Source organism: Triticum aestivum, chromosome 7B, assembly GCF_018294505.1.
Source record: "Triticum aestivum cultivar Chinese Spring chromosome 7B, IWGSC CS RefSeq v2.1, whole genome shotgun sequence".
Taxonomy (NCBI): Eukaryota; Viridiplantae; Streptophyta; class Magnoliopsida; order Poales; family Poaceae; genus Triticum; species Triticum aestivum.
This window is the reverse complement of record NC_057813.1, coordinates 409,679,358-409,705,227: the sequence shown is the minus strand read 5'-3', so window position 1 is coordinate 409,705,227 and position 25,870 is coordinate 409,679,358. Positions and strand designations below refer to the sequence as shown.

General features: G+C 43.2%; 1 protein-coding gene across 10 annotated transcripts; it reads left to right on the top strand.

The window, feature by feature from the left end:
- The first annotated feature begins 405 nt into the window (after positions 1–405).
- Positions 406–22,065, top strand: LOC123156927 (tetratricopeptide repeat protein 27 homolog). 10 transcript variants are annotated; one of them, XR_006478546.1, is made up of 22 exons: positions 406–889; positions 1,144–1,399; positions 2,709–3,016; positions 3,863–3,929; positions 4,245–4,545; positions 6,201–6,259; positions 7,038–7,127; positions 8,722–8,813; positions 8,900–8,998; positions 9,077–9,154; positions 12,508–12,592; positions 12,691–12,749; positions 12,827–12,896; positions 13,413–13,504; positions 14,363–14,425; positions 14,500–14,566; positions 15,128–15,343; positions 15,420–15,539; positions 17,801–17,953; positions 19,184–19,277; positions 19,985–20,046; positions 20,144–20,440. XR_006478546.1 is itself a non-coding variant. In XM_044575123.1 (22 exons), exons 1-20 carry the CDS (start codon positions 486–488, stop codon positions 19,242–19,244), a joined length of 2,739 nt encoding a protein of 912 aa, XP_044431058.1. In that variant the 5' UTR covers positions 406–485; the 3' UTR covers positions 19,245–19,277; positions 20,040–20,046; positions 20,144–20,440. The 10 variants fall into 10 exon arrangements, 6 of the variants coding, with proteins under 6 accessions (XP_044431058.1, XP_044431055.1, XP_044431059.1 ...); XR_006478547.1 differs by having other exon boundaries at positions 3,848–3,929; positions 19,200–19,277; XR_006478545.1 differs by having other exon boundaries at positions 3,848–3,929.
- The last annotated feature ends 3,805 nt before the right edge of the window (positions 22,066–25,870 follow it).

Below are 25,870 nucleotides of genomic sequence, written 5' to 3'. Positions count from 1 at the left end.
TTGTGAACGTTCTTCAAATCCATTAACTTTTTTTCAAGTATGTGAACTTTTTCAAATTTCATCAAAATTATAAAAGTTCATCGATTTGAAAAGAGTTCACAAGTTTGAAAAAAAATCATCATATAAGGAAGAAAAAAAAAGAAAAAACAGAAAAGAAAAATGGAAAAATGAAAAATGAAAAATGAAAGAAGAACCTAAAAAAGATAAGAAATGATCTAACTTAGATGTGCCGTTGTGGCGAAGTGGTTCCCTCGCACGCGCCATTTTTTTCATTTATATTTCCCTGTTCGGCGCGCTCCTGTTTTGGGCCGGCCCAATAGCGCGGCAGCATGGTCGCCGAAACCCCTAGTTGGCGCCGAAGGCGCTGACTAGGAGCTCCCGCTATATTATCTCAAAAAAAAAAAAAGGAGCTCCCGCTATAGGATGCCCAGATACATACCTCTCCTCGTTCTGTAAACCCTAGCCTCACACCACTCGCCGCCGCCATGGCAGCATGCAGCCGTTCTCCTACCTTCCTCCGTGAGGCCGAGCTCCGCCTCCTGCGCTGTACCCTCCCCACCGCAGCCTCCCGACCACTGACCCCTTCACCTCCCCCGGTCCACCCGCTCGGCCCCGTCGCCGCCTCCGCCCTCGCAGCTGTCGAGCATGGGGACTACGCGGCTGCGCTCGCCTCCGCTGTCCCGCACATCCTGCGCGCCTCTGCCTTAACCGTGGCTGACCATGACTCCCCTGCGCAGTTCTACGAACACCTCGCTGCCGCTGCCGAGCTGTTCGTCCTGGGGGATGTCGGAGGGGGGGCGGCGGACGAGGGGTTCGAGTGCAGGTGCGCGCTTGTTCTCTCCGCAGCGGTGGCGGCGCTGCTCGCATTCACGCAGCAGAACGTGACAGGGTGAGTTGGTAAAGGTCCACTGTTTTGAATCGATAACATCGGAGTACATCATTTCATTATTATGGGATAACCTGTTCAGCATATGGTTGCATGGCTTGTAAAGTTTTGAATGGACAATTCGATTACTTGCATCTTCTCTCCTCTGTAAAAAATTCATTTAGTGTATTCGTCAAGCCTCCAGACATTTGGAAATTCTCTAGTACTAGATGCTAATGTGGCTAATAATATTTGAGTTTGTTTCCAACTATTTGCAGGCCTCCAAGAAAATGTCCACCTGGTCCTTTCTTTAGTACTTCATCATTGGATGACGGCTGGTATATTGATGCTGGAGGCAAGCAGGATCAATTGGCCTCCTTTGATTCACATGTTCATGGGAAATTCGTTCCTTTCTGGACTTCATCATTGGTTGAAATGTGGTATAGTGACTCTGGAGGCAAATGGCAGGCATGGGCTTCTCATCATTTAGCTTCTTTTGGTTCCCATGTTAATGGGAAATTCTTGCTCTTGCAGGTATATATTTCAGGTGGCTTGCTCTTTGTAATTTACCCGATTGGAGTTTCTTTCAGTTTTTATTTCTTTATACTCTACTTGCACCTTTTCTATGGTCTTTCTGCAGACAGTTGCTTTATGTTGAAATATCTCATAATTTGGTAATACACTGGGACTATAGGTTTCTTGATGAGCTATAATGTAGATAATTGTTAGCTCATTTGACTAATTTAATCATCCCGGATGAAGCTTGACCTGTCCGAATTAGTCATTTTTGCGCACATAACATGTACAAAACACATAATGACATTGACACATATGTCTAATGACACTAGACAGTGATGTGGATATGGAGATGCAAAGAAGTGTTAAGCAGGCTAATGTTCCTTTTGATTTACGCACAATTGGTGGATGTCCTATTACTCTAGTATTTAGTAATTCAATTTAATTCAGTATTCCCTCCATCCCAAATGCAAGGCATATTTGTTTCGTCAAGACAAGGCTATGGCATATTGATGGAGTAACTGGTTGTCAAAGGGCCTGTTCGGCAACACTCCAACTCTCAATTTCCATTAACTCCGCAGTGGAGCTGAGCCGAACGAGAAAACTCCATGGAGTTCAAATCGAGAAGCTGACTATTCTCCTAGTGCAAATTTGTAGGAGTTGGGAAGCTGCCTTTTCCTGGCTCCGTGAAAACGAAGGAGCTGGAGTTGATCGTTATTACGAGGTGCTGCCACCGCCAAGTGACCTCTGCGTACCGGTTCCATTGATTTCTCCCCCGAACAGCCCATATCTCCCTTTTGGTAGCCTCTCCATCACGGTCGCTGTACATTTTTTAAGGAGAAAAAGGGTGCCGCTCTAGCCTACCGAGCTGGGCTTTGCTCCCTTTGCTCTCAAACGGGCTTCAGCCCATCTAAATGGGTTGTCAGCCCATGTCAGCGACAAGAAGCAGGAGCTGCGCAGCCGAACATATTTCCATTGCTGTGAGAAGCTGGAAATTGAATCTAGGAGTAGAAGTTGAGGAGTTTGGGAAGCTAGGCTGTTGCCGAACAGGCCCAAAGTCTTGTCTTAACAAGTCAAAATACATCTCTTTTTGGGTGGGAGTATCGGATGTTATCAGTGTTGTTGTTCCATCTCTTGGATCGCCTTTTCATTGGAAATTGGGGCTTATTAAATGCATAATTTTTGAAAGGTTAGAACTTAGAACTTATAACTAGTGTTGTATGAGGGTACCTTTTGTTGGGCGTTGTGATTGATTCTTGACATAAATTCAGAAAATTACAGTGTATCTCATTTTTAGCATCTTAGCCTTTATCTTGTTATTTTGCAGTTAATTGTCTTTGCGGAACTTCTGTTGACAAGCATAAAGAGCCTAGACTCTGATTTTTGGAGTATATCATGGTGGCTGTGCAGATTATCCATGTCCCAGCAGAATATTTTAGATGAGCTATCATCCTCTTTGTTTGATCAAGTACAGGTGTACAAAAATAAAATGTTGGCCCACTTTGGTGAACTTGAAACGGTTTCTAGCTACTGGGGTTCTTTATTAGGTGATGGAGAAGGCTCTTCTTTAGTCTCAGCTGCTCTTTTAGAAGCTGGACTTGCAGAGTATAAGAATGGTCGAGTTGATGCTTCAAGGTAAGAAATCATCTTACAAGTTTCCTAGAGGATATGTGTGCCTTTTGTGTTCTCACAAGAACCTAAGCCTAAGGCGATTATTCTGGATCACTAGTGGTAAACTGAATAACAGTAAGAATGTATCAAGACATTTGTATGAATAGATGTCAAACAGTGATGCCCAATTGTTGCTATCTAATATATCACTAGTTAATTTCTCTTAGGTTACATCTAAAATGAAGTAGATAGTTAGATAGTAGATACTCCCTCCGTCCCATAACCTAGATAGTAGAAATAACCTATGATAGTGTAAAAAATGATCTTATATTATGGGACGGAGGGAGTAGTTGATAAGAAGTCAAATGTCTTGTTTGTCAGACGTTCAAAATAGTATTTTTCTTACTACATGGAATGTTCAGAAATTAGTTTACATTTAGAAATAACTTGGATAGTGGATAGTTGATAAGAAGTCAAATATCTTGTATGTCAGACAGTCAAAATACTATTTCTCACTACATGGGATGTTCAGAGGCTGCTGTGAAGTTAAAATGCTGGGCATAACATGTCTAGACTGACTTAAAGCACGAGCCAATAACTGTAAAGAGTTTATTACACATCCAGGGACATGTTTTTGGAAACAAATGTTCTCTATAGAAGTATCTTCCATGAATGTTTGATAGCTTATCTGTATTGTATTTCTAGATGTATACATACCTGATTTACTATCATAGGGTACCGAAGCTTTGCTGATTTATTCAACTCGTATGCTGAATGGCAGTGAGAACTGAAAATCTGTAGCTGAGCTGAGCATAATATTGTCTTAAAAGAATTATGACGTTTGTATTTGTATAGGTTGCATCTGGATAGTGCTGAAAAGGTATGTGGGATTCATCTTTCCCTCACAGGGATCCTTGGTTTTCGAACAATACACCAGGTATATTGTGCTCGACCTCGTGGTACTTCCTGCTTCTGTTTTAGCTTCTGGAGCTTCATGATAGAGGACCATTTCATTTTGCAAGAAATGTTTTCAAATGAATGTATTGATTGACTTCTTATTAAAATAGACACCACCTGGTTCCCTCTTAGTCTGACTCTTTTGAGGACCTTGTTAGAAAATGAGAAAACAATGATGTATACATCACGTATATACTTAAATGCTACTTCATTTCTATCATTCATGTTGCTGTTGCATAACATATATGGAATCATTATCCTTGATCTTTTTGAAATGATCAATTCTTTGATATAGGTGGACGCGAAGTCCCAAATGGTACTTATTACAAAGACCACTAAACCAGCAGCTGATGAGGGGCAATCGACAGATCAAAGAGGAGCTCCGGATGATGTTGTGGCTTTGAGAAAGATGAGGAGCTCTGTTCCTGGTGAAAGCGATGAATTTTGTGATATACTAAGAAAGCCTTTGCTAACAGAAAATGTGAACGGCTCGAGTAGTGGAAGCACACAGATATCACTAACTCCGGTCCAGCAGGCTGCTGTACTTGCACAATGTTTACATGTTAGTCGGAGGAGTCGGAGTGATGAAATGTCTGGTACGCTCGTATTTTCATTTCTTCTGGACAGTACAAGATACATCTGGTCCGTTTTAAATATTAAATATGCAATATACGATCGGTACCCAAATTTTCTATCTCAGTTCACAAATAGGGTGCTCTAGTACTGGGTCACAAAAATGTCCTTTTTGGCAATAATGATTTCAAAAACTGTTGATGTTAAAGCATGATATGATCGGAGAAGTTCCAGCTGTTGATTATCTCGCAGTTCTCTTTTAGCTGTTCCTTTTTTGTGGTTTGCCTTTGTTCTTTTGTCTGGTTCTTGTTGATCCTTCTATTTCTTGTACTATATTTTTATATTATATATACGAAGCCTAGGCTTAGAATAGCTTATTCCCCTAGTAAAACAGTACAAATTGTAGTGAAATAGTGTACCAAATGTAGTAATTCTGGAACAAAGTAGTTAATAGTGACTTGGGTCGTAAACAATGTAGTCCAAAATCTCTGCATTTTGGTGCCTATTTTACTATAGTTTGGACTGTTTTACTAGGCGGTGTAGCTATTCTAAGCCTACCGTGTATATATAGAATCTAGCTAGTATCTTTTATACCGGGTGAAGTTACACCCACTTGTTTAACTGGGAGAAGTTACATCCACGTTTAAACCTTTTTTCTACTACCGGCTGAAGTTATCCCCACGTACATGTGTTTCATACAGTCTAGGTAGTATCTAACATAGTGCAGAGTATGTATCTATACTGTGTACTCCCTCCGTGAAGAAATATAAGAGTATGTATCTTTACGGAGGGAGTAGCTTATAAGGCTACTTAGGTAGTATACATACTACATTGTTTGGTGGTTTGTGCAAGGTCCATAGGTTTTAGTGAGTTCTTAGAATTCATATTTATACATAAAAAGGGGCATGGTAAAATAATTGTACATACTACTTAAAGGGTGAAGGTGCTAAAATTCTTGAGTGTAAAAGCATAATGTAGAACATTAGAGGTTATTTTTCTTGTCGTCTGTTCACAATACACTTGCATCATTTCCAAATGACATTTAGTTTGTTTTGCATACTTGAAGTTATTGGAGAAACAAAATGGGAAGAAGCAACCTTTTATGATCTATAAGCATTTTGTTTTATAGTTTGTCATTGTATTCTCTTTGTTAATCTGTAATTTAAAACAGAGCTAAGTACTCCCTCCGTCCGGTGAAGAGTGTACATCTAGAAATTTTAGGACAAATTATGGGGTTGAGTAAAAAATGCATTGGGAAGGTGCAAGCCATTATCTTTCTCCTCTTTAATTACCCACCCTCCAATGAGCTAAGTGCATGTAGAAATTAAGAAGACCATGTGTAGATTGCTATTGGTCTTGATTACCGTGTGATGAGAGAGAAGTATTTTTTCCTACTTTAATGTGCATTGGGAAGATAGAAGTACACTCTTTTGTGGACAAATTTTGAACCTAGATGTACACTCTTCACCGGACGGAGGGAGTAGTGTGTATTAGCATATACAGTTAGCACGTATGCACATTTCTAACTTCATATCAATTTTTATGTTAATATGACCTGTTCTCAATACTATGCCCCAATATTTTATATCTTCATATTTTTTTTTCATCTATGTGTTTGCTTAAGATTGAGCATGCTTCACTGATTCTTTTTGGTTTCATGCATTTTATATCTACGTAGAATGGGAGATGGCACCGTACATAGAGTCAATTGATTCTCAAGATGATTCGTGCTATGTGGTAGGTTTTAATTGCATCTTAATTAATTTCTGGAAACATGTGCACACGAATAGGTAAAAGATTATTCCCCAATTTGACGATTGCTCTGTATGCGACTTTGTTTTTATTTGTTACTCCCTCCCCAAAATAGAAGAGCCTTTTTTACGATGTTCAGTGGACGTCATTGACCACTAACATATACAAAATATGTAGATTGGGCATATATGAATGACACTATTGTATTTGTCTTGCAAAATACTTCAATGTCATACGAAAATCCGCTTCTGAGCCCAGGTTCATCTGTACCGTCCCGTGCTGATGAACAAAATCAAAACAAATACTTGAAAAATTCAAAAAATTCCAAATTTTTTTGCATGGTAGATAATTTGATGTGCGAGGTCCGCTCTAATTTGCATATCATTTGGACATCTGAGCAGCTCTTGGCAAAAAAGACAAATTTGCGGTCTGTAAATTTTTTACTGTTCATACACTGTTCTGACCTGATTTGTCTTTTTTGCCGAGAGTTGCTCGGATGTCCAAATGATTTGAAAATTGGAGCGGACCTCACACACTAAATTTTCTACCATGCAAAAAACATTTGGAATTTTTTGAATTTTTTTGTGATTTTTTTCTGACCGGGTGCAGATGAGCCTGGGCACCGAAACGCTGCACCCAATGTCATATCTTTACACTAATTTTGTAGACATATTGTGAGTAAATCGTAGCCAAAGTTGCTACAGTGTTTAACTGTAGTTACTTCAGGTCTGCTCTCTCTCATTCAGCTCTCTGTCTCACTCAGGTCAGGTGCCTGTGTGATATTCTGCGTATTAGGTGGGAGTCCACCCGCAGTCGGACAAAACAGCGTGCACTGTTAATGATGGAGAATTTGGTAAGTGCAATATCAGTTCCTACACTTGTGAAATTCCTCAATGTTTCAGATATACTACATTCATCTTGGTAGGACCAATTTTTTCTTAGCTCTTGGCTCTTCGTAAATTTTGCATTTTAGTTATTAGACTCTCTTCAATTCCTTTATTACTTTTTTTCATTGTTGATACTTATTCTCTTAATGACAGTTAAGATTTGATTTAGCAGTTTAGGTTGGTTGTGCAGGTTTTACTTAATTTCCATATTTTATTTATTCAATAATTTAGCTACCACCCAGTGTAACTTGAGATGACAGATGGCATCAGGCGCACGAGTGTTGCATCCATGGGGTAAGAGCGCAATTCATGCTTTGGGATGTTGGCGTGTTCGCCGAACCTTATTAACTAATCTCCTGGTGTTGTCTTGGTGTGATGCTTGCCCTTGGTAGACCATCAAACGCCTTTGGACCTCTAACATAAGCTTTGCTAACACTTGGGTATTTACGGTGTTATTTGTAACAGGCAGGGTGAGTGTGGACGAGAGCAGTCCATTATCTTAGTTATATCCTGGGGATTTGGTTGAACTGAGTTCTTGTTTCCTTCTAGGCATTTATTCTCCTCCTCGCATCCTCCCATTCTTAATCCTCTGTTCGTTCTCCCAACCCCTGATTCACCACCCCAATCAGTGTTGTCCACCAGTACAAACTAAAATAAAGCTTGAAGTGAACACTGCCTTGCAAATACAAGTTAAGAAAAACGGCTCCTTGGATGGGCAGTAAATTTGTACGACATACAAAAAATTGTCAATTAATTCCCAATTATTTGTACTCATAAATGTTCATGTGTTTCTTGTGCCCATAAATTTCCATGAACCAAGAACACATTTGTGCCTTTGGGAGAAATAAATCAAATTTGGATGCTCTAGACTTACGCTCACAATTTTTTTAAAGCACACAAAAAGACTTGACGTCTGCATGTCTTTAAGCTTCTCATATTCTTTTGACATTTGATACACCTTCGAATTTCCGTGAAAATATTACCTACTTAGATCACACTACTTGACGTCTGCATGTCTATATACATATATATAGACAAACCCACTATCAAGCATTAATTGATATTTTTCTGCTCCCACAATGCGCCACATCATCAAAATTCTTGTAGCTGTTGGATTTGCTATCTTGTTCTAGCAACAACTGTTCGATCTGGACATGGAGTGTCACTCCACCATGCAACATGCAGTATTGACGCACATTCTAAGTGGGTTTTAAATCCCATTGCATTTAATTGGGGCATATTTTACATTAAAAATCACATTTTATATTAAGAATTTTCTTTTGTGCAGCAAGTTCTCACATGTGCAAAATTTACAACTAATCAAAAATTCTGCAGGAATGTGTGCGTTTTCATTTAGTTATTGTAAAGATAAATATGCTAATGACAGCCATGTAGTGCATGCATTAATTAGGACCAACAGGTATGACCAGATTCGTCTGTGTTGGTCAATTGATCATAGTGAGTGCTGGATCTTTATTCCAAAGGGCAAAGTATTCGTCTGTGTGCTAATAAGTTCAATACAAATGCTGCTGCTAACATGCAATTTGATGTTTTCCTTAGATTGAAGAAACGAACAAAGAATTTCCAGTGGCTTCAGAAAGAGCCAGATTGGTTTTTGGAGTCCATATGCCGACTCTCCCTGCATTAAGGAAGTATGTATTGACATGCCCAAGCATTCATACATTTTGCAGCAACACCTGTCATCAAATGCAACTTATTTTTCTTCTTGTGAACTCAGAGAATATGGCGACCTGTTGATAAGCTGTGGTTTACTTGGAGAAGCCCTGAATGTTTTCAAAGATCTCGAATTGTGGGATAATCTTATCTATTGCTATCGGTATGCATTTCCATGTGCAAAGTAACTCATGTCCTTCAGCTGACTGCCCTGTAATAACCTACTCTTAATATTTGACAGATTATCGGGTAAAGTTGCTGATGCAGTTAGTCTAATAAATACACGGCTCTCCATTACACCCAATGACCCAAAATTATGGTAAGTAGATCTTGGAGATTATATTGATTTGATTTTGTGGGATATTTTCATTTTTAATAAGTGTTGCAGATAACGTTTGGCATTTCTTTTAGAGTTTGCTATGCTTAAATCAGATTTTGCAATGTTAACTTATTTTGGACTTCCCATATGAAAGAGAACAAAAATCATATTATTACTAGTGGTTCTTAATAAGTGTTGCAAATAACATTTTGCATTTCTTTCACAGTCTGCTATGCTTAAATCAGCTTTTGCAATGTTTACTTTTTTTGGACTTCCCACTACGAAAGAGAACAAAATCATATTATTACGGAGTTATCGTGGCACAGGTGTCTGTTTATGTACGTCATAAATATTTTTTCTCACCAGGCATCAGTCATAAATATGCATCATTCATCTCCCGTGGCTGTCTTTTACTCGATGGCCACTCTTCACGTCATTCTGTTGTAATCTTGCTCCACTTCTTGTCATTGTGCCATGCAGTCAGTCATGCACGTCTTCCTTGCAACTTTAGGGCATATCTGATGCTTTTCCCGTCGCCTTTGACGGATGGTTGTGCATTAAGCACCCTGCCTTCTGGATAATGAAAGCGTGACATGTGGCAACATCTGTTTCGTGCATTCTACAATTGTGGTCAAGGTGGCTGTTAGCAGCGCCTCACTCTAGTATGGATGATGAAGGGGGTATGGGGTGGCTACTCGACCGGTTATCACTGCCTCACCCTAGTATGGATGATGAAGGGGTGACGTATGGCAACGTCAACGTCGGTACCCTGCATTCGACAATAGTGGTTAAGGTGGCTATTTTTGTAGGCAGCTCCACATCATAGTGTCTCCAGCTCCGTTCTATGATGATTGATGAGTGCTCCGCTGGCGCCATTCCGCACCAAAATAATCAATTATCACTCTGTTGTGATCTGCATGTCTGTGTGCTCGAGTTGTTGGTATGTGACCCGTCTCACCCCCTTGTCCTTCACTGGTTCAATCCCTTTAGGGTGCTGCCGCCATGTCATAAATGCAAGGATTATGATTGACTAGTCAACATGAGTTAGAAGGAAAATAAGCCCAATTGTGGTTAACGATTACCTAATTAAGCCAACTCTCCCCTTCCCCCGAGTTGACCTGGGGTACAAACTCATTGAGTAGTGATGGACTACTGGACATTAGTTAGAAGGAAAAAATAACTCTCAATTTGTTTCTCGAGAGAGGAGTTGGTTGGATTCTAGTTTTCAAACCAAAGGGCAAGCTGATAGTCAATTCTGACAGCTTTTTTTTGTGGTCGCTCCACTCAAGATTGGGATTCTTAAAGCAAGGGAAAAAAAAATACTAGGAGGGCCAGAGGGCGACCAAAGTTGACATGTGAGTAGGCGGTAAAAAGGGACTTTTTGAATGTACCTAGAGATTTGGCTCTTGATAGGACTGCATGGAAATCAGCAATCCATGTGCCAGAATCTTAATTTACTTGATACTTATTTTACTTTTTTTTCTCTCTCTTTTTGGTTTCCGTACATTTCTGTTGGGTTTCTTTCATATCTAGCCTACCCGAACTTGCTTGTGACAGAAGGCTTTGATGTTGTGGTTGTTGGTCGCTTGATTCGGCCAATGAGTGAGTCGATCTCCAAGTTACGACTAGTTGAGGGACGCATAATCCTTGCATAGATGTCATTGTGCACTTGTCATTCCACTCATGTGCTTGTGACAATCAGTTTACGCCCCCCTCCCCCTGGTAAAACGGATTTGCGGCACCGCGCGTCATTGCTTGGAATAGGTGCGTCAAGCCCGTATTGCATTTTTTTGGGTCCGATAACATTTACACCGGTCCCCAAAAAATAGCATAAAGTCCCGTAATAGTGAAATGTAGATTACAACTTTGTCCTTGCCGTTGCCATGCCAACTACGCCTTGCGTCTCCTGGACAGCGTCGTGTGGCAGCCCTCCATGGCTCGTGGCCAACCTCAAGGTGGCGGCTAGCTAGCTAGCTAGCACGTGGTGTCGTCCAGTGTCTCCGCTTGCCTGAGCTCTCCAATTTCAACGTGATCGAGCATCCCCGTTGACCCACACATCCTCCCATGGGAGCTTCGACGTTGCAGCCGTTTGCCGCGGGAGAGGTTTCTGCTGAAGTTTCACTCCCGCCAACCGTTTTTGTGAGATAGAGGTGTTTAGAGTACATCACGGCTAAGCCGTGTAACTTTTAGATTAGTTCGCGCGTCAAATTTTCTTGCCGGTCGCTTGTTCGGCGTTTCTTCTTTCGCCGATCATAGATCGGAGCACATCAACATCACGCGCCTCTACTCCAACAAACGGCGTCGACTCAATCTCCGGCAACTCCTCTTAACACGACGCACCTACGGATGCCTTGACGCGTCATCGCTAGCTGCTCCGTTTGCATGTTGCCACCACGCCGGCTCATCTTCGCGAACATTGATTGAGACGAAAGTCCCTTAGTATGTGCTTCTCCGTCTACACAAGGTTGCACCTGCATCGCCTGTGGTCATCATCGCTGACAACTACATCGCCTCCCAGCATTGTCGCCGCCACCACCGCTCATGGTCTTGGTTAATGCCAACGGGTTCTTCTTCGCACCCACTAGCGCTGCCATGCTACTACATGTGGATGACTCAGGTTTAATCCCCGACATCTACTACCTCGCGTTTAACACCGCAAAAGAGCTCATGCATGTGGATAATATAGGCTCGACCCTCGGCACCTACTACCGCTCCAGCTCAACCACCTCCCCATCTATGTCCACCAAGATCTCTGCCAGGGTCACAGTCTATTTTTTATTTGCACATGCTTGTGTTCAATTTTTTTCTTGCAACCAATTCATCTATTCCAGCAACACCGGCGGGCTACATCGGCATTGGGATGCCGCTCTGTGCATCGATTGTACATGGAGGCCTTCTCTGCTACTCTTTCGAACTATCTCACATGGTTCGTGATGGTCCCTGTCTTAGCATGTCTGGTACTAGCAACACCACGCGTGCCTTCGTCCCCGGTGCGCTCCAGAGTCTAGCAAACTTGGCTGGAGTGTTGCTTACCCCGACTCCAGCTACGTCTACCTAGAATTCACTACCGCGGCAACCGCCTTCCGGTCTTACTAGGTGTCTTCGCTTGCTCCGGCGGCCGCTGCCGAGCTTGGCTGCGTGCTCCGGCCTTGCCTATTTTACGATTCACCTCAATAATTGGCTCAAAGACTGCAGATATAGGGTACGTGGGTGATAATATGCGGCGACCTGCAAATTCTTTTATGGTATCTATTTCTATGGGATGACTCTGCTCTGGCTTGTGCTATTTTGTATTCTATCGGCACCAAATAGGTAATTCTGTCTGTTGTTGAATAGTTTTATTTTTTATTTAGGTGTTCACTTGGTGACGCTACAAATAACGATGATCATTATAAGAAAGCATTGGAAGTCTCCAATAATAAATCTGCTCGAGCTCTGGTATTCATCTCTTTTGTTTTGCTCACCAGCCTCTCATTGTGGTACTAGTGCATAATTTAATGGGAATTGGTCTTACATTCTCTTATCTCTTGGTGCAGCGTTCTCTGGCTCGTAGTGCGTACAACAAGAACGACTTCTATACATCCAAAATTCTTTGGTAAAATAATACATTTAATAAACATGTATGTTTACAGTTACTTGCTTGAAAATCACTTTCCTTCAAACTTTGCGCAGGGAATCTGCATTGGCATTGAATGCGTTGTATCCAGATGGCTGGTTTGCCTATGGTATAACTGCATGGAAGGTAACTTTTTTGAAACCATTTTATACATTGGAAATTTCTTGAGCCGGTACTACAAGAGGATATGGATATGTTTTTTACAAAGCGATATGGATGTTTGCTTACTACCTATGTATGAGTATATTCTGCTGGGCGATGTGGATATGTGATTATTCATCAAGTCACTACAGAAATGTGTTCTACTATCTGAGATTTGTCTGTTGGGAGTATAGCAAGTACTGTGCAATTTCTTAGAGTTTTCTTGCAGGGCTAGTCAATGCAGTGCTACCCTGAATGTTGATTGTGCCTTCAACCAACCTGCTCTACCGTTTTCACCATTTATCCTTCTGCCTGTTGGTGACCTTCTGTCAACCATGGAAATTGTGGGCATGCCACCATGTCTGCATTTTTCATAGTTCCTGTGCATGTGTTGCTTCAACATATTTGGTTGCTCATATCATAATAGATGAACATTGGTTTTTATTTTTTGAAAAAAAAACAACTTGAACAGACATTAGCTGTCTTGTTTTGTTCATGCAGGATAAAGATCTTGAGAAGGCTTTGGATGCTTTTAGTCGTGCTGTGCAGATAGATCCTGAAAATGGAGAAGCATGGAACAATATAGCCTGCCTGTATGCCCCCCCCCCCCCCCCCCCCCCCCTTCTATATTTATTCCTTCGTTACTATGTTGTAGCTGTGATGGAATCAGGTGTCCTCTTTCTGTATTTATTCACCTTGTAGTTAAAGTTAGCTTCTCTCCTTTGCACTGTTGATATTTCTTTATTTCAATTGAACACTTCAGCTGACCAGGTCAAACTAACGCCAGAACATTTTGGTTTTGACATCTTGTTGGATAGTGCTATGTCGTCTCTTCGTCTACTTGTGTATATAGTTCATTTGGAAATTATAGTAGTGTACCAGACAAGCAAGTCAAAGCTGCTACATAAGCTGCAACCACTCTTGTTTGTTTTGTGTGCTTTTTGGCCCAAGCAATTTTCATGATATTTCGTTTATAATGCAAGCAATAACATTTTGATTTTTGTGACATAAATTTGTTGGAAATTCTTTCTTCCTATCTGTACACTGGTATTTGGCTAGATGGTTTATGTGTGTGCTGCAAAAGCTGCAGTCCTTGTATTTCATAGTTGTATATATAGGATACAAGGTCGGTACATAGGTATGTCGGTTCGTACACTGGTACTTGGCTAGATGGTTTCTGTGTGTGCTGCAAAGGCGGCAGTCCTTGTATTTTCATAGTGGTAGGTATATATAGGATACAAGGTTTGTACATAGGTATGTCGGTATGGAACTGACAGCCCACTAGTGTTAACCAAGATGACAAAATAAAGTTTCTTACTGCTACCATAGCTTAGTTTCTAAGGCTTACATATTGAATGGTGGATACATAAACATACTAGATTAAATCCTAAGCAAGGGTTATTCTCACAAGATTTTCTCTTACATGTTATCTAATATTGTCAATTTTCCAGGCACATGATTAGAGGGAGAAGTCAAGTATCAGTCCAGTCATTCAGGGAAGCTGTTAAGTTCAAGTGTGTATCACCTCCTATTCCATAAGTATATTAAGTAAATTGTTTGTTATTAAAATTAAATCATTTATTTATAGGAGGAATAGTTGGCAAGTTTGGGAAAATTACAGTAAGGTTGCTTTGGACACACACAATATTCGACTGGTAAGAAGTATATTGATGTCAATACTTCCAAGCTACATTTATACTTTTCTGCTGATCACACACATAAGCACAATCCCCTTTACGGATTCTGATCGTGACTTTATACTCATTAATTATCTTGTTTCTGTTGAAGGTAATAGAGCACATGAGAACCCTTCTGTTAGTATAGTATATCTAAATAGGTTAGTACTATATATGCATAGATAATTACACAAAGATAAGAAAAGAAACTACTCCAGCAACTGGTTGAGGTCGAAACTGACTTGCAGCGATGCTCTTCCCATGGCCTTTGGTAACTTGGCTTCTTGCATCATACTTACAGATATGCAATGGTTTGTTTCTTCCTTTACTTATAATCTTTGGTACTCAACGGTTTAATAATAAATCTCCATATTATGCCAAGTGTCAAGTTTGTTAATCTCATGAAGTAGATAGCTTTTCTCCATGTCTCCCTGTGGGGCTGACATGTTCTCTCATTTGAATATCTGAGTATCTTAGGCCTATACGCCAGCTATAATGTGTTGTAGAATGACAAAATATAATGTATGGTATCCTGTGCAGACACTTGAAGCTACCAAAATGGTATTAAATTTGTCCTTCAACAAGCGCTTCAATGTTGATTTATTGGACAGGGTGATGACCACCCTCGAAGAACAAGCTACTCATCTTGATGATACTCAAGACGCTAAATCCATCGGCAACACTTCAGATGATTCAAATAAAGAGACCAGGCAATCAAGTCAATTATTAGATATAATTGGTGATATCCTTGAGCAGGTTCATAAGTTTTTACTTGACTTTCATCTTTATTCTTGCATTGATCTGCAGTTTATCTGATTGGTTGTGTTTCTAGATTGTAAACAGTGGGGCTAGCGTTCCAGAGATATGTGGATTATCTGCTAGATACCATAAGAGCAAGGGTGACCTTGAGAAATGTTCTAAAGCTTTGCGCAGTCAAGTTCAGTATCTAAAGGTTAATAAACTTAGTCCACACTGAATGACTTGCCTCTTTTATCTTCTTTTTGGTTGCTATATGTCTTGATGTTTTACTTATGGTGCATAGTACTTCTTTCCAGTAGTCTGCTTAGCCAACTGGAGATAGGGCACACACTGGGAAAATTGCATGTTTGAACATAAATATATTGAACAACACAAGTTCAAACAATAGAGTCGAGCACACTCAAATTGATATAGCATGAGACCTATTAGCGCAGACACACCAGATTCTTCAAGTCAAGCTCTCAAGATACATGTTCGTCTACACACAGTTCATCAAATCAAGCAATTTGAATTATATATCTGCATCTGCACATGTGTACGACTGCCTATTCTACACCAACACAACAGTGTGATGGGTTCATTGGAAGATGTGTCCTAAATATTCATCTTCTTTGTATTGTTCAGAAATTTGGTTGACACAAAATCCAAATCTGGCCTGGAAGCTAAGCTAAACCAGATTCTTCTGGGATTCCTTAAGTTTCATTCTATATTTTTGGAACTTCCTACATCTTATACAATCATTGACCTCTGAAATGGCATGTGTGAAAAGTAACTTGGTATTCCTATTCCGATGTCTACTATAGAGTCAAAAATACCAGGAATACTGGATTTCACTGTTGGGCATGTATGGTGGGTTTGTTTCTTTTGCTGTTTTTGTGCAGTCAGGAGGGCGGCAATATTGTGGCATCCTGCTTAACTCAATTGTCTCCAGTGAGGAGAACAGGAAATGAGAGCACTGTATATAGTGTCAAAAGAAAGTCTCTTGTTTTTTCTCCATAGTTTGCCCTTCAAATTGAGCTAATTGCTGTGGATCATTGCAACGGTTAGAAATAGGATTTGTTAGCAACCAAATTCAACGAGTACCAAAGTGACAATTTGGCCATCTGACAGAAAAAGAAAAGAAATGCAAAATTTCATGTTTGAGGCATTGTCAAGCATGAGGTGGGCAGTGGGCACTGAGAATTGGCAATGAGCCAAGCCAACGAGTGCACACGCACTGTGTTGCCGAGATGCAACAACGCCTTGCCGTGCCCTCTTGTGCTGCTGTTCTGGTCTGCTGGATCATGCTGTACAACATGCATGCTATGTGTGTAATATCGCACGTCTTTGCATGCGAACATGGGTGTCGGAACTGACTCTGATTTAGTTTTTTGTCTTGGAATTCGGTTCAGGTGTCAAGAGTCTGATATGGCTGACTCGGCAATAAATGTTTTTGGACACTGATGTGTGAGTAGCTCTGCTGCCCATGCCATACAGTGCTGTGTGCGGACTAAATTGCACCCTGGTGACGGATTGGGGCATGCTGAGTCACAAGACACACCTCTGACATAGACATTCTTGTAGCCTGTAGAATGTAAGTGGCATGCTATTGGTGGTTGATGGTAAGATGCTGACCAGTGTGAGTCGGCCCATTTTGCCCGGCCAACACAGCTCTTGTTTCATTGTGCTGCTCAGATGCATCGTGGTGCCGCTGACCGGGTTGGAGCTATTGTAGTAATAGGATGGGGGCTTATCAAGATTGTTATGGTCGTTGGCTGTGATGATGAGCAGCCTTGGTCACCAGGGGTAAAGAGTGTGACAGAAGGCTGGTACACTGATAAGTTGGAGAAGGGGAATGGTGTGGGGAGGCACGAGAAAGAAAGAGTGGATAAGTTAGAGACGGTTTGGCGAGATGTCTTGTATTTTATTTTGGAACGGAGGAAGCACTCCCTCTGTAAACAAATATAAGAGTGTTTAGATCACTATTTTAGTGATCTAAACGCTCTTATATTTCTTTACGGAGGGAGTATTTGGCAGTGGCAAAATAACCCATTTTCCGTCTTTGCAATGGCATCTACAAATTGTGCGTGTTTGCGATATATGATTTGCTTTTACTGATTCTGCGTACCTTGTAATAGTGTTTGTAAACCCTAATTGCTCCTTGAGCACCTTATGAAAAAAGGCCACCCACGCCAGTTGGATCATGTGTGGCCTCCCCAAAACCTCCTCTTCTCCGGTTTACTGTGTATGTGTATTCGTATATCCCCACTATCTTCTTAAGTAGCACTGACTTTAATATATGTATAATTACTTATTCGTTTGAAAATCTTATGAATGGTGTTTAAGTGCTGACTTTATTTTCTCGTTGAATCCAAGTATTCCTATTTCATTGTTATTTTCTACATGCAACAGACTGTATATTTATGTTCTGTTACTCATCGTTTCACATCATCTTTGTGACTGTTATCTTCACAGGGTTCAGAATTATGTCATGACCATAAGAAGTTCAAAAAGTATGCTCAAGCTTCTTTGCAGCTTTGCAAGTTCTACATGGAAATTTCATCCATGACAGGAAGCAAAAAAGAATTATTGTTAGCGGAGATGCATCTTAAAAGCTCCTTGAAAGAGGTACCTGAGTTCTGGTTTTGCTGCCCACTATATATAGTTCATGAGGAAATATCGCAAAATCTCAACAACTCTGGCACCCATATCTCTTAACCACCACTTTCATATTTTTTTTCCACATGACCACCATTATAGCCACAGGGGACTGTGTCTTAAAGCCGAAATCTTACCCCTTAGGTCTCTTAACAGCCTTGGCCCACATGTGCTGGTAGGCAAAGAACCGTCCTGTAACACAGCCATGTAGCAGATGGACGAGGCATGAGTTGAGGCCGACCAGCCGGTGTAGAGCGTGCTCTCACGTGTCTCTTGCCTCCCTGCTATTATTTTTTCCTGCCTAGGAAACTTTCGAGTTGCTGCCATTGTCGCCACCATCTGCCGCGTCTGAGCACGCCATAATGGAGGTGAAGAATGGATATGGTCAGCAAGCAGCCAAGCAACTCAAGCAGCTCGATAAGTTCCAAGTTGGGGATGAAGGTGATGGTCAAGAGTAATAATCTTTTAACAGCACGTGCTCTCAAATAGGCCAAGCATTCAAATGTGGTGTAAAGAAATTACAACAATGATGCTACGGCTGCATGGGATAATTGGTCTGGCTGACTGATGGATTGTGCTGCTGTCACACCTGGTCTGATCGATATTTGGGGATTTGCTTTGTAAGTGGCGAGTTGAAAGTTGGGCTGAACCGAGTTCCACAAATGAAGTGAGCGACAGCAGCACTCTAGTGTGGCTTATACTGGTGGTCAGGCTCAACCCGTGATTCACCATTCATTGATATACCTTCTGGTGGAGCTTCTCTTCCTCCTCAGCACTGACATACGGGAGCAAGCAGTCAGTAAGGCTGTTAAGAGTCTGAAAGTGTGAGATCTGGGCTTTGAGACACAGGCTGCCCATAGATTGGTGGTAAAAAGCAACGTTGAAAGCTCAACAGTTGTGGTTTTGCAATATTTACTACTCCCTCCGTCCCATAATGTAAGACTTTTTTTGACACTAGTATAGTGTCAAAAAACGTCTTACATTATAGACGGAGGGAGTACTAATTCTTGAATGATCTACAAGGATGTAGAGTATAGCCATCTTTAACAACAAAATTTTGTTCTTGAACATGTGAAATACAGATCAGGAATGACACATGAAAAGAAAGCCATTCCATTTATAATAGCTGACCCATTTCTCTCAGTACTGGAATTTGAGAAGTTCTCCCTGATAATAAAATATTGATCTTATCTTATGTAGGGCTTGAACTTTGTAGGCTCAAAGGAGTATAAAGAACTTGATGACTGCCTTGTTGAATTAAAGGACCTGATTGGTGCTGCCTAGACTTATTGAGGTAGGTTTGAGTTTTTTCCTATTTTAGTCGTGAATTCTTATCTTGCGATTTCTTTGGCGGAGGCTGTTAATATTCTCTGTATCTAGTCCTGAGACTTGTGTGGCAGTGGGCACTGGTCTTAGAAAGTGGGAAATATGTTTCTGGGTAATCTTCATACTCCCTCCGTTCCTGAAAGTAGGGCGTGCATTTTCCCCCAGAAGTCGAACAATGTAATGTTTGACTAACCTTTTGAGAAAAACGACCAAAACCTGTAAATACTTCATTGGCATCATATGAAAATATATTATATTATGTATTTAACTGTATTGATTTGGTATTATAGATATTAATATTTTTTTTCTAAAAACTTGGTCAAACTTCACACTGTTTGAATTTTGAAAAATATGTAGGCCTTACTTTTAGAATCGGAAGAAGTATTTTTCCAACAATTTGTCATGTGTGCAAATGCATTGTTTGGCATAATCTGCAAGTAACTTGGCAAAACCATAAAGGTATAACCCGCAAATATCAATTAGGTGTGGCTACTGCCAGCTGCGCATGTATGTATCCGTTATAAACAACTTTTGTTGTAACCATGCGCCACCTAGAGGTGCGAACTGGCACCTAATTATTGTACAAGCTAGTTTCTATGTTTGAACAATAAACGAGTTATCTCCTGCTGCAAAGCTTGGTGTTGATGCAATAATGCTATTTGTTTTCGCCTTTAGGCACGATACCTGCAATGCATGTCGCACTGTTGCTAATTGAAGTTCCCATCTCTAGCTGGCAGGTGCATGTCAATGCTCTAATTGGAAGATGTGTTTATGTTTTCTCCTGTAAATACCGATATGGATGGTCCAATTTATGATGTTTCTTTTTCTTGGTAGATCTGACTTGTGAATCAAGGATACTTGGGTCACACAAGCTTGATTGGTGAAATCTTGGTTACGTTGATGAGCATCGTCATGTCAGCGCCTGGTTGAAATCTCAGTTACGTTGATGAAATGTAGGTTGATGAGCATGTAATCTTAGTGCATAATTATTTATGCATGTTTGTAGAATTATCATCCAATGGATGCCATATGTAGAGTATTAGCTGCGGTTTTTGGACATTGTATCATTAATTGCAGCATACTTATTTACTAAAAAAACTTATTTACAAATATGGTCCAAATGTTTGCCTATGAAGCTTAGTAATTGTGATTGATGGACATTCTGTTCTGGGAATGGGAGTGACGGGGAATACGACGAGACATAGTGAAGATCAAGGCACCGTGGGGAGCGAAGTCCGTTTTAAGCCTTCAGTTTGTAGAGCTCGTCGCAATTGATCCCGACTGGGATCGCAGTGTACTGTCACTGACATGCCAACACCACATGTCATATTTATCTTTACAAGCCACCACTCCGTCGTCTTCGTCCGCCAGCCATGCCATCTAAGACCTTTTTTGCGGCGAGCAATATCTGTCACATGTGTCACATATTAGAGATCTATCCATACGTGTGGGCGCAGCTATTTTGTGTCATATGTCCAGCAAATACTATTCATCTTTCATCCCGCGTGTGTGGCATGAAGCAAATATGATCACACGTCCTGGCGTAGCTATGTTAGTTACCCATGGGATGACGCATTAGTTACCCGAGGGATGTCAACTTCAGTTATTCGGAATGGCAAATATAGTTGTAAAAGCATATGACATCTCTCTTTGTTTTGATTAATTATAATTGCCATGTCTAATTTATGGTAGTTGCATCGTGTAATCAAACCATTGCCGCGTCTGATTAACTATTTGCCACATGTGGTCAAACCCTGGTTGCCACGTGTGTTATCCTGGTTGTCATGTATGCATAACTGCAGTTTCAATGAACCAATGAATCATAGTTGTTATGTATGTTTACCTAGTTGTCACATACGTGCAACTGCAGTTGACACTATCACCATACGAGCGTCGTGCGGGCGAAGAGCAGCTCACCCACAGTGCGTGGATTGGGTGGTGATTGTGTGGGCAAGAATCAGCTCACCCACACACGCGTGGACTGGGTAGTGACTGTGTAGGCGGGAATTGATTTGTCACACGGCGCAGCTGGCAACCGCGCGTTGCGGGTCGTGTGGACGAGCGCTCTGGATTTCAGTGATAGTGAAAAAGAGAGACCAACAGAAGCCCTATCTGGGCGAAGCAAGCCAGTGCCAGTGCAAGGAGCAAGCTTACCTGGCCCTGGAGTGGATTGATCCAGTTCCAGCGCCATCATAATATGACATTCTAGGGTTGGCGCACCAAACACCCATACAACACGCTATGATTATGTGGCACTGAAATTCAACAGATTCCTTCAAGATTCGTGCAAAACATAATAGACATAGATCAAAGCGTGTGGGCGAAGTGCAGATATGCCACATGTGTGAGCGTTATCATTACCCTTGGCCGCCACAGCCGCAAAGCCTCCTCCGATTCAGACGTGTTGTTCTTGTTGGTCAGCAAACTGACCGTCCGAGAAGGCCTGGAGCGCCGCCTCCACATCGATGGTAGCAGCAGGGAGACGAGGCTAGTGAGGCGGTGACTAAGGTTGAAATGTGAAATCCTCTCAAACAAACGAATCCTCTGATACTATGGAAGTCATTGACACAATGAAGAACGGTGGAGAGTAGCGGAAGCAGCGGCGGCAATTTTTGAGGATTGTTTTTTTTATTGCCTGTGATTTTTCACAGACCAGTTTTGAACATTGTAATAGAGAAGCGAACAAAGTAGCTTATGAGCTTGCTAGATTAGTAAAATATTCCATGACTAGGGATTGGATAAAGGAGCCCATGGAAAATCTTGCAACTATTGTGATAGATGATGTAACCATTATTTCTAATTAATAAAGTTCAAGCTATTTAAAAAAACCCGAATCAGTAGCTAGCTCCATGTATTCATAATTTGTTTAGCTAGATCATATGGTTGTGAGCTCTCGGCCTTTATATGTCGTTTTAAAAAAAAGAGAGGGACCCCCGACCTCTTCATCTGGACGATTCATGCAATCACTTTATTAATTATTCACATAAGACCTTACAAAGTCATACAACAGTAAGACTGAAGCACCGTCTAGGCAACATTTGTCGCCACTCCTATCCAGTTGATGTAGAGATGTTGATAGTCTGGGCCTAATACCAGACATACCTCGCAGCCAAACCTAACTTCTAAGACCTGAGATCCCAACCAGGACGCCTATCGGGTATGGGGCACCCACCAGTCCAGCGCACTCCTCAACCAGGATGTCTAGCTACCGTCGGCGTCACCATGACGCCAGACAACGCCACCATCCTGCGCTCGTCCATCATGACACGCTCACCGGCGAGACCCCGCTGCTCCATGTCGCCGAGACCCGCCGTCATGGACGTGAGAGAAGGCACGCCACACCACCTCACGCCTCTTCCATCCGGCGCCGCTCCACAAACGATGCCCCCAATAGGGAACCCGACACCGCAGCACCACCATCGTCCGATCCGGTGATCTTAGGATTTCTCCCTGAGCGGCACGAGCAGGTTGACGATAGTTGCTTGACGATGCCTTCATCAAGTTAACGGCGTAGACACCGCCATCAACTGCCATGGCCGGAGTTTGGCTCGGTTTTCACCGACGACTATGTCTCCACAACTCGCCGCCGGTGCTAATAGTGGGATCCAAGATCCGTCACTACCAGCCTGGCCAACCGCCTTTGGTGGAGAAGGCAGCCACCACCATCATGCCCGGGCCAAGAGACCCGGACGTCCTCGTGCCGCGAAGATTACGCAGGGGGATCTCCTCTTGCCGTTGTCGAGACGAGGCACAATCACAGTGGATCTAGATCTAAACCCCTCGGGCCCAGATCAGATCTCATCGCAGCCAAACTCTCATCCGCCAAACGACCGCCGGAGATCGCCACTGCCAACCCGCTGCGCACTGCTATTGGAGGAGGAGAAAGATGGACGCCGCTGCCCCCATGCGTTACCACCGGCCGAGGATTGCGCCGCCGCCGCCACCTCATCACAGGGGCTTCCCCCAGCGGCGTCCTCAGCGACAGCGGTGGTAGTGGGAGGCAATGGAGGGGGAGGGCTGAGGGCGGTGTGGACGGGGACTCCGCTGCCGCCTCGGGGGAGAGAGATCTGGCGTTGATACGTCGTACTGTGCCTCAAATGAATTGGACATGGTAACTTGCTAAGTCAACCGTACAACAGAGATGTGTGGTATATGGAAGGAATGGAGTCGTTGTGAGCTCTCTGAGTCCTGATGCTATCTTATTTGCAGCGCGTGACAGTACGTCGCCGTTGCCGTGGGGGCGGAGTGCGGCCGGGCTCCGTGCTCGGCGAGTGATTTCGTGGCGCAGGCGGAGGACCTCGGGGGCTCTTTCAAGGTTGGCCGACGGCAGGCGTTCGCACCCGGTGGCCGTGGTCCTCGGCAGAGCAGAGCGCAGGGCTGGGCCCTGCGTAGCGCTGCTCAGGTGGGGGCAACCCGACAGGGGTACGCAGGCTTGCCCGTCCTGACCATGGAGTCGGGTCTCCTTCTCAGGGCCCCTCCACCGACGCTTGTGAGGTGGTCGCGGCGGCCGCAGGGGCGCAGGCGACGGCAGGGGAGCCAAGCCCTAGGGTTGAGACGATGGCGTCGTGTGGGCTGGTGGGCCCTGTGGAGCCACAGGGTTCGGTGCCCAGGCCCACGTCCAGGCTGGGTCAGGCCCAGGTGCCTGCCGGGAGCCCTGTGAGGCCGTGTCTGGGGCTGGGCCTCGAGGTTCGGGAGGAGTCCGGCCCACCCTCTCCGGGCCCAGCGGCGTTGGTATATAAATGGCTATGGATCCGCAAGGGAACACTAGATCCGTCATTAGGGTTTCCAGCCACCAAAGCAGAGGTGTGACGCTTCGGTCGATCTCGCTCTTTCCTACCCACTCGCCCTCCTCTGCCCCTCGAGCGCTCCTTCGCCGAGGTGGTCGCGATGGGGTCCAAGGCCGATCGGCGGGCGAACAAGCGACCTCTGCAGCCTCTTGGTCCGGCGACGAAGCGGATTCGCGAGCGGGAACTCTGGGCGCATACCAAGGCACAAGGTGTGGAGCGCGATGTCGAGACGGGTGGCTTGGGGCCGCCGCCGTGGTGGTGGCTTAAGGAGCAGGAGTGCAAGAAGCAAAAGAAGGAGGAGTACACGAAGAAGGGGCTCGAGCTCAAGCGCAAGGAGGAGATGCACCCGTACTGCGGCGACCGCGTCGGTGACCCCTACGCCATGAAGAAGAAGAAGTTCAAGTCCGCGGGGGCGTTGAGATCCAAGCCCCTGGCGGCGCTGCCAGCGGACCCCTCCTCCTCCAAGGGCACGAGGGCCTAGCCCATTCCGGTCGAGGAGGCAGACGGCCTGGAGTGTTTCAAGTGCGGGAGGGCAGGGTGAAGGAAATATGCCCTAGAGGCAATAATAAAGTTGTTATTTTATATTTCCTTATTCATGATAAATGTTTATTATTCATACTAGAATTGTATTAACCGGAAACTTGATACATGTGTGAATACATAGACAAAACACTATGTCCCTAGTGAGCCTCTACTAGACTAGCTCATTAATCAAAGATGGTTAAGTTTCCTAGCCATAGACATGTGTTGTCATTTGATGAACGGGGTCACATCATTAGGAGAATGATGTGATGAACATGACCCATCCGTTAGCTTAGCATAATGATCGTTTCAGTTTTATTGCTACTGCTTTCTTCATGTCAAATGGATGTTCCTTCGACTATTTGATTATGCAACTCCCGGACACCGGATGAATGCCTTGTGTGCTATCAAACATCAGACCATAACTGGGTGATTATAAAGATGCTCCACAGGTATCTCCGAAGGTGTCTATTGGGTTGCCATAGATTGAGATTAGGACTTATCACTCCGAGTATCGGAGAGGTATCTCTGGGCCCTCTCGGTAATACACATCATATGAAGCCTTGCAAGCAAAGTGACTAATGAGTTAGTTGCAGGATGTTGTATTACGGAATGAGTAAAGAGACTTGCCGGTAACGAGATTGAACTAGGTATGAAGATACCGACAATCGAATCTCGGGCAAGTAACATACCGATGACAAAGGGAACAACGTATGTTGTCATTACGGTTTGACTGATAAAGATCTTCGTAGAATATGTAGGAACTAATATGAGCATCCAGGTTCCACTTTTGGTTATTGTCCGGAGATGTGCCTCGGTCATGTCTAAATAGTTCTCGAACCCGTAGGGTCCGCACGCTTAACATTCGATGACGATTTGTATTATGAGTTATGTGTTTTTGGTGACCGAAGATTGTTTCCCGGATGAGATCACGGACATGACAAGGAGTCTCGAAAGGGTCGAGAGGTAAAGATTGATATATTGGACGATGATATTCCGACACCGAAATAGTTTCAGATCATTTCGGGTATTTTTCGGAGTACTAGGAGGTTACCGACCCCCCCCCCCCCCCCGAGGGAAGTAATGGGCGAACATGGGCCATAGGGGAGAGAGAGGATAGTCCACAAGGGGAGGCGCGTGCCCCCACATGGGCAGTCCGAATTGGACTAGGGGAAGGGGGCGCCCCCCTTTCCTTTCCCCTCTCCCTCTCCTTCCCTCTTTCCCCCTCCATGAGAAGAAAGGGGGGGGGGGG